At 43.8% G+C, this 15,261-nt stretch overlaps 1 protein-coding gene, 1 non-coding gene and 1 pseudogene across 2 annotated transcripts; all 3 read left to right on the top strand.

Annotated features, from left to right (window-relative positions):
- Positions 1–2,015: 2,015 nt before the first annotated feature.
- Positions 2,016–2,231, top strand: LOC119468956. Its single transcript, XR_005197765.1, has one exon. It is a non-coding gene; the product is annotated as a small nucleolar RNA U3 (small nucleolar RNA).
- A 5,352-nt stretch (positions 2,232–7,583) lies between these two features.
- LOC108293508 lies at positions 7,584–8,580 on the top strand (annotated as a pseudogene).
- Positions 8,581–9,836: 1,256 nt separating this feature from the next.
- Positions 9,837–11,612, top strand: LOC108293507. Its single transcript, XM_017514946.2, has 2 exons — positions 9,837–9,919; positions 10,579–11,612. Exon 2 carries the CDS (start codon positions 10,583–10,585, stop codon positions 11,603–11,605), a length of 1,023 nt encoding a protein of 340 aa, XP_017370435.1. The 5' UTR covers positions 9,837–9,919; positions 10,579–10,582; the 3' UTR covers positions 11,606–11,612.
- The last annotated feature ends 3,649 nt before the right edge of the window (positions 11,613–15,261 follow it).

Genomic DNA, 15,261 nt, shown 5'->3' with positions numbered 1-15,261 from the left:
TGTCTCAAAAAAAAGAAAAAGAAAAAGAAAAGAAATTCTAACATTTCATGATTAAACATATATTAAAACTACGAAAAGCAGGAAATTGCCTCAACATTATAAAAGGTATTTGTGAAAAACCCACAATTGTCATCAAACTTAATGGTGAAAGGCTAAACGCTTTCCCCCGAAGATCAGGAATGAGACACAGAAGTTCACTTTTACCACTGCTACTCAGCATTTTACTAGAAGTTGTAGCCAGACCATTCAGGTAAGAAAAAGCAATAAGAGGCACCAAACCGGGAAAGAAGAAATAAAACTATTTCTATAAATATAGAAAATCCGAAAGAATACGCTCACAAAAATTACTAGAACTAATCAGCAAATTCAGCAAAGTTTCAGGACACAAGATCAACTCACAAAAACCAGTTGTGTTTTGTTGTTGTATTTTGAGGAGTTTTGCACTTGTTGCCCAGGCTGGAGTGCAATGATTCAATCTTGGCACACTGCAACATCCACCTCCTGGGTTCAAGTGATTCTCCTGCCTCAGCCTCCCAAGTAGCTGGGATTACAGGTGCCCACCACCATGCCGGCTAATTTTTGTATTTTTAGTAGAGACAGGCTTTCACCATGTTGGCCAGGCTGGTCTCAAACTCCTGACCTTGGGTGTTCTGCCCGCCTAGGCCTCCCAAAGTGCTGGATTACAGGCGTGAGCCACTGTGCCCAGTTCAGTTGTGTTTTTATACACTAGCAAGGAGCAATTCAAAAATGTAATTAAGAAAACAGCTGGGCGTGGTGGCTCACGCCTGTAGTCTCACCACTTTGAGACGCCTAGGCAGGTGGATCCCTTGAGCACAGGAGTTCAAGACCAGCCTAGACAATGTGGTGAAACCTCCGCTCTACAAAAAATACAAAAAATTAGCCGGGTGTGATGGCATGTGCCTGTAGTCCCAGCTACTCAGGAGCCTACGTGGGAGGATCACCTGAGCCCTGGAGGTCAAGGCTGCAGTGAGCCGTCAGGCATCATTGCACTCCAGCCTGAAAAAGAAGTGAAATTCTGTAACATGTTACAACATGAATGAACCTTGAAAACATAATTCTAAGTGAAATGAGCCAGATTTTAAAAAATGATATTGCATGTTTCCACTTATAGAAGTACCTACAAGAATCAAATTCATACAGACAGAAAGTAGAATAGTGGTTAAAAGGGTCTGGGCAGAGGGAGGAAATGGAAGTTTGTTTTATGGGTATGGAGTTTCAGTTTGGGATGTTGAAAAAATTCTGGAGATAAATAATGGTGACGGTTACATGCGATTGGTTACATGAATGTACTTAATGCATTCACATAATTGCATATGTGAAAAATGGTTAAAATGGTACATTTTATGTCTATTTTATACCATCCCCCCTAGAAAAATTGTTATTAAGTCACAAGATCTCACTCTTTCTCCCAGGCTGGGGTGCAGTGTGGCAATCATAGCTCATTGCAGCTTCGAACTCAGCCAGTTTCCCTGGCTCAAGCGATCATCCCTCTTCAGCCTCCTGAGTAGCTGGGACTACAGGCGGTGCCACCACGCCCAGCTCAGTTTTGATTCCCGCCCCACCTCCCGGTAGAGACGGGACCGCGCTATATTGCCTAGGCTGGTCTCAAACTCACAGAACAAAGGATCCTCCCTCCTGGGCCTCATTGTGGGCTCTCAAAACGCAGAGATTACCGGATTACAGGCGGGCTCACCACACCAGGAGCAAACACGGCCCGTTTTAAAAATTCAGGTTGTGACTGGCTGTCAATCAGCATTATGCTAATTAAGCACGCCTATTTTTTCAACTTTTAAAATTTAAACAATTTTTTAAAAATTACATTTCCACTTAAACGTTAAAATGTGTTGTCAAGTGACTGACAGTATTTGAAAAGATGATATTGCCAATCTGTTTTTCTATTTATTTCCCAATGGACTCTGAAAGTGAAAGTATCTCGCCATCAGTGCAAAGTGTGCAGTGGATGTAGTCCCCGTGGAGGCTACGGGCAGAAAATTAAGACTATACTTTCAGGGATCATTTCTACAGTTTGTTACTAGAGAAGTTTCTCTGAACGTGTAGAGCACCGGAACCCACGAGGAAGAGACGTAGTGTTCTCTCTTGAGCGTGAAGCTGACTTTTGGTGTTGTATGTGCGCAACTGCCATTTGTCATTGATGATCGTTCTTCTTTCCACTTTGGAAAGTAAGAGGGAGAGAACGCTGTCTGAGTGGATTCCTTTTATGTATGGTTGAAAGTAAGTTGAGTGATTCATTAGTTTCTTCGCAGTTTTTTAGCCACTTGTTTTAGTTTTGCATGAAAGTTTTCTCTTGGTGTTCTCAGAGATGTTATCAGTCTTGGTGTTAACAGACAGGGTACCTACTTCTACTATGTGAAAAATAACTGAAAGTGTACGAGGTTCTCTTTAAAGACAAAAGTTTATAATTTTCCTAATCACTCTTGGATGCTATGCTCACTTTTTCCTTCTTTTTTTTTTTCCTGTTCAAACGGAGTTTTGCTCGTTTCCCAGACTGGAGTGCGATAGTGCGGTTTCGGCTCACTACAACCTCTGCCTCTGGGGTTCCAGCAATTCTGCCTCAGCCTCCTCAGTAGCTGGAATTATAGGTGCCCACCACCATGCCCAGTTAATTTTTGTACTTTTAGTAGAGATGAGGGTTCACCATGTTGGCCAGGCTTGTCTCCAACTGCTGACCTTTGGCCTCCCAAAGTGCTGAAATTACATCGCTCCCAACCCCAAAATATTTATCTTTTTAAACGTTGCTAATCTGCCTTTACAAAAGGGTATCCCAGCACTTTGGGAGGCCCAGGCTGGCAGATCACTAGGTCAGGAATTCAAGACCAACCTGGCCAATATGTTGAAATCCAGCCTCTACTAAAAATACAAAATTAGCTGGCCTGGTGGCCCATGCGTGTAATCCCAGCTAGAACCTGGGAGGCAGAGGTTGCAGTGAGCTCAGATTGCACCACTGCACTCCAGCCTGGGCAACAAGAGCAAAACTCCATCTCAAAAGGAAAAAAAAAGGAGCATGTCTATCTCTACACCAACTGATAGCCAAGTTATTCATTTGAATAGGTGCTTAACACTTTGTAATTTGTGTGTAACCATAATTTATTCATCTGTACCTGTACAGATGGATTTTATTATTACTTTATAATTTTTACCACTAGAAATAATGCTTTGATAAAATACCTTGTGGCTGGGTGCGATGGCTCACACCTGTAATCCCAACACTGGGAGGATGAGGCTGATGGATCACCTGTGGTCAGGAGTTTGAGACCAGCCTGATCAACATGGAGAAACCCTGTCTCTACTAAAAACACAAAATTAGCTTGGCATGGTGGCACATGTCTATAATCCCAGCTACTCCGGAGGCTGAGGCTGGAGAATTGCTTGAACCTGGGAGGCAGAGGTTGCGGTGAGCCGAGATCATGCCATTAATACTCCACACTCCAGCCTGGGCAAGAAGAGCAAACCTCCTTCTCAAAAAACCAAAACCAAAACCAAAAAAAACTTGTAATATATCTTTACATAATGAGTTTTGCTTTTTTTTTTTTTTTTTTTAAGATGGAGTCTCCTGTCACTCAGGCTGGACTGGAGTGGCAAGATCTTGACTCACTGCAACCTCCACCTCATGGGTTCAAGAGATTCTCCTGCCTCAGCCTCCTGAGTAGCTGAGATTACAGGTACCTGCCACCGCACTGGGCTAATTTTTTGTATTTTTGACACTTGCAAGACAGAGTAGTTCATAATTTCTGTCTCATGATGAGAGTGTCAAATTTCTCTAGATTTGTTTTGTGCAAAACAGTAAGTATTTAGAGAAAATTACACTGCAGGCAAGGGCATAGAATGAGCCCTTGGCACAGAGGCAAGACACCCCTGCCTTCTCACATCCAAAGACGACATTTCAAACGGTCTTCTTGGCTAGCACAGAGTCAGTATGAGAAAACCCTGTGTTATTTAAGCAGATTAGAGAAATGCCCACTAAATACCCACCATCTGATATAACAGTGATATTTTGTGTGTGTGTGTGTATGTGTGTGATACAGGGTTTCACCACCTTGGCCAGGCTGGTCTTACACTCCTGATCTGGTGATCCACCTGCCTGGGCCTCCCAAAGTGCTGGGATTACAGGTATAAGCCACTGCGCCCAGACAAATTTTTAAAAATATTAAAAAATATATTTTGCAAAATCTTTAAGCATGTAGCCAGGTATGACTTATCAAATTCATTAAATAAAGGAAAAACTGCAAGATACCACTACTGGCTAGACATTTGTTCAAGGTTAGCTACTGCCTGTAAGGCTGAGGTTAGGTTCTACTCTCAACCGGTAGAATAACACACGTGTGGTCAAATAAGCCTTGAAAATCCCTCCAGTCACTCAGAAGTCACTCGGAGTCACTCAGAAACATGACTGTTTAAAAACACACTATGTCTCAGTAAGTCTCATACATTCACTTTCCCTCCAGCATTTCATAGTTGGCTCCTTCTTTAGTTATACTGCAGGTGAAATAGCTGCTTCATGTTTAGGGGCCACATTTAAAACAAAAATGAAGCATGTGTTTTAACTGCCCCCACCACACAAAATTATAATAGATAATTTCACTGAAACAAGTATGTGTATGATATGACTCCACAGTATATGCCAGGCATGGTTCCATGTGTCTAAAGTTATCTAACTTAATTTTCCACAAAACTTCCACACATTATCCTTTATTTAGGAGAAAAATTTGACAACGGCCACGTGGTTCATACATAATGAATATGGGATACAAATACAGCTCTATTAGGCCATGCTTTCTCAAATTGTCTATAGTGCATGAGAGTTCTGTGAGAGTTATACCAGGTTCTAAAAATAATACTAATAGTATTTCTTCTTAAAATTTGTTTTAAGCATATTTAAGAAAAAATACTCTCAATTTTATTTCAGTGTTAATTTTTTTTACAGTAATCTGCTCTTACGAGGTGGCAACCCACACCTGAGAATGACAGTTAAGAGGCCAGACCACCCAATGCTGTGTCACACACAGCAGATGACGTGCACCTTATAAGCAGGCAGTGTCTCCACGGAGCACAGCAAGATGCCTGGCCCTCCTCACTGAACGCCAGTTTGCCTTCTATGTCTTACCATGTCATTTAAGCACATGCACATATATGTCTGTAATTACTTTCCCTTGAAACTTTTATTTAACCTCTCCAATTTGTTGCTTTCTTTGTTATGTCAGAGAATAGAGTCTTCGAATGTCAGTGATTGTTTATCGCATTGTAAGTATAGGCTGGTACAAAAGTAATGGCAAAAATTACTTTTGCATCAACCTATCCTTCCTCAAGACACCCCTTTATGTTGCCATTTATTCTGACCCAGGCACAGGTGATCTCATGCATATGATGATTTTTTTTTTTTTTTTTTGAGACAGAGTCTTGCTCTGTTGCCCAGGCTGGAGTGCAGTGGCGCAATCTCACTTCACTGCACCCTCCGCTTCCCAGGTTCAAACAGTTCTCTGCCTCAGCCTCCTGAGTAGCTGGGATTAAAGCCACTTGACACCACATTGGGCTCATTTGTGTATTTTTAGTAGAGACGGGGTTTCACCATCTTGGCCAGGCTGGTCTTGAACTCCTGAGTTCAACCTTGTGAGCCACCCGCCTAGGCCTCCCAAAGTGCTGGGATTACAGGCATGAGCCACTGTGCCTGGCCGTACATGATGATTTTTAAAGTATTCAAAGGTTAACTGTTTGGAAAGCATTGCATGGCACCACTGCTACCTTCACAACAAGTAGAGTGGTATTTGTGAAGAGGGCAGGTTGTGTCAACCACATACTCATGCCTGGTGGTCTCTTTCCTGAACACCAGGACGAAGCCCAGCCTACCTTTCGGTTGACCTCTGAAGACTCCCCTCTGCCCATCTAGTTTTTGGACTGTAGCCTTGCCCACCTGAAGTTGCCTTTTTTTTTTTTTACTTCTATGTCTTGCCTCTGTGCCTTTGCTCATTCTATGTCCTTGCCTGGAGTGTAATTTTCTCTAAATACTTATTGTTTTGCACAAAACAAATCTAAGAGAAATTTGACACTCTCATCATGAGACAGAAATTATGAAGTACTCTGTCTTGCAAGTGTCAAACAGTATTTTCCGAATTTCACTTTCAAATTTCAGTATAAATATATACAACAACAAAATCAAACAGGATAAGATGGCAATTTGACCATGAGCATCTTAATCCACAAATCCCAACAAAAAGAATCTAAGAAACAATAAAAATCTTGTAGTCCAATATCATTTACAGGCTTAGACTTTGAATAATTTCTACTGAAAGAAAGTAAGAGAAAATGGAAAGAAAATACACGGCTTTACCCCAATTCTCTTCCAAAGAAAGAGGAGATATGGGAAACCCTCCACTAATGTCCCCCACCCTAGAGGGCCAGGGCTGGAGAGGAGCACAAGAGGCCCAGAGATACGCAGAGTATTCTGGCAAAGCATCAGGAACAAGAAGATTTGACATCTGAGGAGGCCAAGGCTGGGTTACCCCAAGGGCAAAGGACAGTAGTAACAAGGTGCAGGGCGGGAACAGCCACAATGTGCACCTAAAATGGATGAGGGGCATACAAATCCAGAGAGCTGGCTCTGCATTCCAGGCTCTCCAAGCAGAGAAGAAACTGGGCAGAGGCGAATTTCTCCACCAGGCACTTATGCTTCTCCACTCTACCTGTGCCTCTGTACCTCCCAACATGTAATATAAATGTACCTTCAAGAGCCTTCCAGCATGTTTAAGTCATGAGAAGATGATCCGAAGCATTGTCAGGCAAAGGCAGAGGATCTGAGCAGAATCCGGATACTGACCTGGGGCAAATGTCAGGCGCTGCCACACCTCAATCTGTTTCAGTAAGAGAGGATGACAGGCAAAATCATGTCCTACTTGATGTAAATATTTCATAATACAAAATGAAGGGGAAAATGCACTCAAGAGAGAACAGACATTTGTAAATTTGTGACAGAAAACAGAGTTTGACACTGATAGCATCTACTTTAAAATTAAAGTAAAAAGGCTGGGCACAATGGCTCATGCTGTAATCCCGGCACTTTGGGAGGCTGAGGCAGGTGGATCACCTGAGGTCAGGAGTTTGAGACCAGCCTGTCCAACATGCTGAAATCCCATCTCTACTAAAAATACAAAAAATTAGCCAAGTGTGGTGGTGACACCTGTAGTCCCAGATATTCGGGAGGCTGAGGCAGAATTGCTTGAATCCAGTAGGCGGAGGTTGCAGCAAGCTGAGGTTGCACTGCTGCACTCCAACCTGGGCGACAGAGCGAGGCTGTGTCTAAAAATAAATAAATAGATAGATAAATAAATAAAACAAAGGATGAAAATTTAAAATAAAAAATATAGGTTTTGCTGGACTCAGCTGGTTGCCTCCAGTTACTGCGGAGGCGACTCACTTCAGTCCAACTTCCTGATACTTTGCTTCTGGAGGTCATATTTCTCTAAAATCTTCCAGAAAAAAGTCTTAAGGCGACCTTAGCCTTTTTTCCAGTCCAGGTCTTAAATTTTTTCCTCCTCTTCCCCAATAATAACATGAGTATGGATCCAGTTTGTTCACAAAGCCTGCCTCGCTCCAAAGCATCTGACTGTGGAGAATCTTCACCTACGCCTGTGATTTGTGAGCCTGAAGAAAATTATCCATCCTTGCAAATATGTTCTGCTGAGATGCCTCACACAGAGACTGTGTCCCCTCTTCCTTCTTCCATGGATCTGCTTATTCAGGACAGCCCTGATTCTTCCACCAGTCCCAAAGGCAAACAACCCACTTGCTGCAGTGAGTAGCGCCACAGCAAAGGAAGACAAGGTCCCCGTCAAGAGACAGAAAACCAGAACTGTGTTCTCTTCCACCCAGCTGTGTGTACTCAATGATAGATTTCAGAGACAGAAATACCTCAGCCTTCAGCAGATGAAAGAATTTCCCAGCATCCTGACCCTCAGCTACAAACAGGTGAAGACCTGGTTCCAGAACCAGAGAATGAAATCTAAGAGGTGGCAGAAAAACAACTGGCCAAGGAATACCAGTGATGCGACTCAGAAGGCCTCAGCACCCACCTACCCCAGCCTCTACTCTTCCTACCACCAGGGATGCCTGGTGAACACAACTGGGAACCTCCCGGTATGGAACCACCAGACCTGAAGCAATTCAACCTGGAGCAACCAGACCCGGAACATCCAGTCCTGGAGCAATCACTCCTGGAACACTCAGACCTGGTGCACCCAGTCCTGGAACACTCAGGCCTGGAGCAGTCCCTTCTATGACTGTGGAGAGAAACCTCTGCAGCCCTGCATGCAGTTCCAGTCAAATTCTCCTGCCAGTGACTTGGAGGCTGCCTTGGAAACTGCTGGGGAAAACCATAATGTAATACAGCAGACCACTAGGTATTTGAATACTCCACAAACCATGGATTTATTCCTAAACTACTCCACCAACATGCAACCTGAAGATGTGTGAAGATGAATGAAACTGACATTACTCAGTTTCATTCTGGACACTGGCTGAATCCTTCCTCTCACCTCCTCCCCTTCCTCATAGGATTTTTCTTGTTTGGAAACCACATTATGTCTATCTAGTCAATCTGAATGCAGGGTGGGGTATGGTTGGAGGCTAATCAGAGAGGTTTCTTTGTTTTTTCCTGTTGGATCTTACAGGGGAAAAGACATTTGTTGTTGTTTGTTTTTTTTGAGACAGAGTTTCGCTCTTGTTACCCAGGCTGGAGTGCAATGGCGCAATCTCGGCTCACCGCAACCTCCGCCTCCTGGGTTCAGGCAATTCTCCTGCCTCAGCCTCCTGAGTAGCTGGGATTACAGGCACGCGCCACCATGCCCAGCTAATTTTTTGTATTTTTGGTAGAGACGGGGTTTCACCGTGTTGACCAGGATGGTCTCGATCCCTTGACCTCGTGATCCACCCGCCTCGGCCTCCCAAAGTGCTGGGATTACAGGCTTGAGCCACCGCGCCCCGCGGGAAAAGACATTTTAACAACCTTGGCTACTAAGGACAATGTGATAGAAGCTGTCTCTGGCTATAGATAAGTAGATCTAATACTAGTTTGGGTATCTTTAGGGTTTAGAATCTAACCTCAAGAATAAGAAATAAAGTATAAATTGGTGTGAAAAAAATATAAAAATAATTACAATATATAAATCAAAAATAATATTAGCACTGTGATAACCCAGGAAACATAAATGGGCCTTGTGGGATATGCTCACATCCAGACTCACGAGGCCGGAGACATTGGGGGAGGATAAGAAAGCGCTTGTAGGCGGAAAGTCCTCTAGGAACACGTGAAGGAAGCTTCGCCTGCACCTGGGACACACTCCTCTGATGCTGGTCTGGAAGCAGGCAAGCTGCACAAGCTTCTGGTCCATGATGACCACTGTACAGAGCAGCACCACAGCCCAGCCACCATGATGAGAAAATGGCGGAGTGGGCCGTCCCCTCCCTTTTATAAAGGCTGTACTCAACTGCTGTATCCTGGAAGCCTGGTTCTGATTGCATGAGCGGGAACCTTTTTGACAACTCTTATTGGATAACAATCTCTATCTCTGGTTGGATAATCTTAACCAATCAGAGTTGGAGACTATTATTATCCAATCTGTGTTGTGGTACAGAGTCTGCTCTCATCCTATCAGAAGGAGGCTTCCAGGGTACCTCATTTGAATAAACCCATTTTAAAAGGGAGGCAAAGCTGCACACTTGCCTTGGGGTGCAGCTCACGCCAAGGCTTGACCCCTCGTTTATGCAGAGACCTGCCTTGTAGACCAGCCATAGAGAAGGATGTCTCGGGTGCAGGCGAAGTTTTTTCATGTGTTCCTGGAGGATTCTTCTTGTGGCAAGCGCTTTCCCATCCTCCAACATCTCAGGCCTGGTGAGGCTGGAGGTGACCATTTCCTGTGGGGGCTCACAGCACAGAGGGATGCAAAGGAGGGTGGATGCAGGGGAAACCGGCACAGAGAGATGTGAAGGGGAGGGTATAGGGAGGGGAAACCCGCACAGAGAGATGTGATGGAGGGGTAACGTGGGCAGGGCCTAGAGAGAATCAGTTTGCCTGTTTCACTAGGCGCCCCTGCCCTGGTGCAAGGCAGAGGCTGGCCAGGCCCTCACCCAGCAGCGCTCCTTGGTTCTGGCCCTGGCATCTAGTCCCATCTTGCCACCCTCCTCGACTCCACTGTCCCTCAGGCAGGAGCTTCCAGCTGCAGTGAGCAGTGGAGGCAGTAGCTGTTGCTCCCTGGATGCCCGGTGTGTATTTCTTTGGCTTTTTTCTTCTTCTATCTTTTTTTAGATTCAGAAGGTACACATGCTTGTTACATTTGTAGTACATGCAGAATGGTGGGGGTTAGGTTTCTAGTGTACCCATCACCCAAATATTGAAGGTTGTACCCAATAGGTAGGTTTTCAAACCTTCTTCCCAACTTTTTGAGGCCCCAGAGTGTATTTTCTCTATCTTCATGTCCACTCTTCCCCACTGTTTTCACTTAATACATGAGAACATGCAACATTTGGCTGTTTCTGCATTAATTCACTTAGGATAATGACCTTCGCCTGCATCTGTATTGCTGCAAAGGACCCGACTTTGTTCTTTTTTATGATTTTGTTCTTAGTATTCTGTGGTAGGCAGAATACTGGGCAGTCGCTTGAGGAGGCCGCCGACAGCAAAGGGAAGCCACAGGCGGGGCCCGGTCGACCTGCTGGCGCTGCCGCAGCCTCGCAACCTCCCCGACTGCCGCGTGAGCCCTTGCCACCTGCGTTAGGAAGTGATACCCATGCAAGGCCACGGAGTCCGATAAGCTCTTCGCGCCGCCACCCGGGACGCTGGCCTGGGCGCACAAGCTCCGAGAGCGCCCCACGCTGCGAAAGACTTGGAGCCCCGGCTTTGCCTGCCGCCCACCTCCCAGGATGCCCTGCAGATCCACCCGGCCTGCCCTCGCCTGCCCCCTCTCCAGGCGACACCCCGGTGGCACAGAAGCCCGAGGCTTTCGTGCACGTCGCGCAGGTATTGGGGTGCAGGAGTGCCTGGACCGGCCGCTGCGGGACCGGCCGCTGCTGGGAGGACCTGCCGCGCAGTCTGCAGAAAACCGGGCGGTGTCGCCCGCTCCAGACCCTCCATGCTGCAGAGCCTGTCTGGGGTCACTTCAATGGGCCCTTGCAGGGCCGTTCTTTCCTGCACTTGGACTGGTCTGCCTGGGGTCCCCCGGGAAGCTTCGGGCCCCAGATACAGGCAGGACCTCCAGCCGCGCCTTTGTCTTCTTTCTCTTGGTGCATTAGACAGCATAGGACGCTTCCCTGGCCTGGCTCCCTCTCCCTCGCCCTCACCAGCAGCCTGCAGACGGGACACTGCAGACTGCAGCAGAGTGGTCTGGATAGCCTTGGTTCCTCTCTGGGCCCCGGGCTCCAGGAGCGAAAGGCTGAAGGCTGCAGGCTGCTTCCGAGACCAAGGCCCCGGGCACTGTTTCAGGCTCCTGCGTCCCACCCTCAATGGAGGGGCCGCTCATCAAGCCCTCCACTCCCCGGGTGCCACCCGCACTGGACAAAGACCACCAGCACCTTATCCTGACCCGGCTCACCGAGCACTGCGTCCCCTGTGTGGTGGACAGGGACTGTTACTGTGGCTGCGGAAGCTGCCCTGAAGCTCCGAGGCCTGCCTCTGACCCTCAGCCCTGGGAGCTCAGGGTCCCCTCGCACCTGGGGGGTTCGTGCCCAGCCACCTGATGCCCCCTGCTGCCTGTTTTCAGAGGTCATTACCCGCCCCAACACACACTGCAATGTCATTAATGATACTCTTGTGGGAAGTCTGACTTACTTTGAAAATTTAACTCAGTTGTAAGGCATTAAACGTATTCAGTGTTCTGTTCAGTCCCTGTCTTTCTCACACCAGTATTCCTGTGTTTTGCTGGTAAAAATATAACAATTGTCTCCGTGGCTGTTAAAAGCAATACGTTAAAATAACTTAATTTTCACCGGATCAACAGACAAATTTTCCTGTGCATGCAGAGTTCTTCCACTTTTGAAAGGGAGCCTTATTAAAATTCATTACATCATATATTGAAACCAAAATGTCTAGAGTGTGACTCATAAAGTAAGCCAAAAAATTATGTCTTAAGTAGCAGATAAACAAATCCCATATTTTATCCAACTAACCCTGTGGTTACCTAGATTTTACAACATATAATGTCTTATACTGAAAACATGAAGTTCATGATATTGCAGCTAATACATATTTGTCCACAAACAATATGTAATACGTGGTTGCTTGCTTGGCTGTTGTGCTATGGCTCTCGTGGGATTCTGTGCTTTTAATTTTGGCAAGGTAGTTTTAAGTTACATTTGAAATATAAGTTTTAAAGGGTAATGCTGTGCATATTGGATTCCTACAACAATGCCCACGGACTTTTGTAATTAATGGGTTTAATCCTCCTTAATAGAGTGTACCATTTTACCTATATTATTTTGTAACTATGAAGATGTTAAACCCTTTTATACTAATTGTCTTTCTTTAGAAACAAAACGTGTTCCAAATGAAATATATCTTAACACTATTTCAAATCATACAGCAAATTAGGATTTTAAACATGAAGACACATTTTGACAAGTATTTTCAACTAAGCAGCAAATTTTAGCTGATATAAACGGAGTAACTAGGTCTTATTCTTTTCAAAATAAATACATATTTTAAAAGACTGGTTATTTGTAGCCATTCTGAATGAATTAAAAAGTTTAATGCATTTTATTATCTTTAAAAATTTTATAAGTTTTCTTAAATAATTTTAAACTATAGGGAAGCCGAAGAGTTCATGAAATCATAGCTTGTGAGATTACTGCATTTCCTTTAGTTTTTTTCCCCTCATGCATCATTTTATTAGCATCTATGTATGTAATTGAATGGCAATATAAAAAAACTAATGAAACATTTTCAGCAGAATAGTATAAAGTCTCTTAAATTTAATTGCTCTTTAATATTGCTAATATGTGGTAGAAATGTAACTACTTAACTTTCACCCAGTTTGCAAACGTTAAACCATCAGCATTTCAAAGATTAGGGCAACCAATATGATGTCATTGTACTGTCAACTTGTGAAGAGATGGTCACAAACAGCTCACCCAACCAGTCTCAGCTGGCTTTACCATATCACTGCAGTGAGACCTTTGAGTTCCTCTCAAATGTTTGCTATGAAAAGTTCACATTTTTCAGTGAACATGTTTATGCAACCACTATCCTCTCTGGGAATTTTTGGTAGTAAAGATTCAAAACAACACAATTCTTGAAAGTCAATTTGCTGGCCAGGTACGGAGGCTCAGGCCTGTAATCCCAGCACTTTGGGAGGCTGAGGCAGGCAGATCACGAGGTCAGGAGTTCAAGACCAGTCTGGCCAACATGGTGAAACTCCCTTCTCTACTAAAAAAAAAATTAGCTGGGCATGGTGGTACTCACCTGTAACCCCAGCTACTCGGGAGGCTGAGGCAGGAGAACTGCTTGAACCAGGACCCAGGAAACGGAGATTACAGTGAGCCAAGATTGTGCCACTGCACTCCAGCCTGGGCTACAGAGCAAGACTCCGTCTAAAAAAAAAAAGAAAAAGAAAGAAAATTTGCCTTCCATAGGGTTGTGCCAAAAATAACAAAGAGATATGAAATTATACTAATTAATGGCTATTCAAATTATATGTAATGAATCATGAATCATTTCCTTCTTTTTGTTTTTTTTGGGGGTGGGGAGCCTCTACCTAGCTTTCAGAGGAATTACTTTCTTTTTCTTTTGGTCTGGAAATACCACACTGCTTGATAAAATTTGCAAAAGTCTGTTTACTTGAGGAATTATTTTATTATTTCTGCATTACTCTATACATTGATAAATGATTCCTCAACTACTTATTTGTATCAAATTTTATGTCCCTTTCTTCTTAGTCATCATTCAGTTTCCTCCTACTATTAATAGATTAATGATTAATTTAAAATTTTATTCAAATAATCAAGACTGTAAGTGTCCATATCATAAATGCAAATATGTTCATGAATTTCTCCAAATTAAATTTGCCTGGTTAGCAGGATCCCAGGCTGAGAAACAGAACATTATCTGCACCACGAAAGTCTCCCTAGCACTCCTCTCCAGTTGCTACCTGCCATTCCTTTCCGGAAGGCAGCTATATCCTAAATCCTAATGGCATTGACTTGTTTTGCCAAGTTTTTAAAATATAGTTTTAAGACATTTATTTAAATAAATAAAAAAATAGTAAATGTACTACTTGGTGTCTGGATGCTTTAATTTAGCAGTATGTTTGTGAGATTCTTCCATGTTTTTCTCGAAGTGTCATGTGACTATGCTACAATTAATTTATAAATTTTAATGTGGATGAGCATTTGTGCAGTTTTCAGTTAGGACCATCACCATGACTGCTTCTACTAATATTCTAGCATGTCCTTTGGTGAAAATTGGTACTATTTTCTGTTGGGCACATAGTTTGGAGTAGACTCACTGGTTCTGAATACGTTTTCGGTTTTAAAAAATACTGCCAAACAGTATAACCTAAAATTTTTTGCCAGCTTAAACTCTCATCAGTAGTTTATATTAAAAAAAATACATTAGTTTTTTTGGTCTATTTTCATTATAATCACTAGATGTGTATTTACACCAACTTTAAGTTAATTTTCCTTATAAGTTGAACCACTTTTTGTGTTAGTGTCCAAATACATATATAATTTTATATATATTCTTTATTTATTTTTTATAAAGACAGGGTTTCACCATGTTGGTCAGGCTGGTCTTGAACTCCCGACCTCAGGTGATCCGCCCGCCTTGGCCTCCAAAGTGCTTGGATTAAGGCATGAGCCACCACGCCTTGCCTATATATAATTTTATAAATATATTTTCAAGTCTAGCTATTTTTTTTGTTGGATCTCTTGACTTTTTCAATTTATAGTAGTTCCTTATACATATTCTATTCTTTATATACATTCTGTTTTTTTTTTTTTTTTTTTTTTGAGACTCTGTCACTCAGGCTAGAGTGCAGTGGCGCGATGGCGGCTCTGCAGTCTCCGCCTCCCGGGCTCAAGCGATTCTCCTGCCTCAGCCTGCCAAGTACCTGGGGTTACACATGTGCGCCATCACACCTGGCTAATTTTTATATTTTTAGTAGAGACGGGGTTTCATCATGTTGGCCAGGCTGGTCTCCAACTCCTGACCTCGCGATCCGCCCACCTTGGCCTTCCAAAGTG

Source organism: Cebus imitator, unplaced genomic scaffold (assembly GCF_001604975.1).
Source record: "Cebus imitator isolate Cc_AM_T3 unplaced genomic scaffold, Cebus_imitator-1.0 Scaffold538, whole genome shotgun sequence".
Taxonomy (NCBI): Eukaryota; Metazoa; Chordata; class Mammalia; order Primates; family Cebidae; genus Cebus; species Cebus imitator.
This window is presented reverse-complemented; position numbering and strand designations above follow the sequence as displayed.

What these genes read in the sequence shown, in the direction of transcription:
- LOC108293507 (XM_017514946.2), top strand. Translation starts at nt 10,583, where the DNA reads ATGACCTTCGCCTGCATCTGTATTGCTGCAAAGGACCCGACTTTGTTC.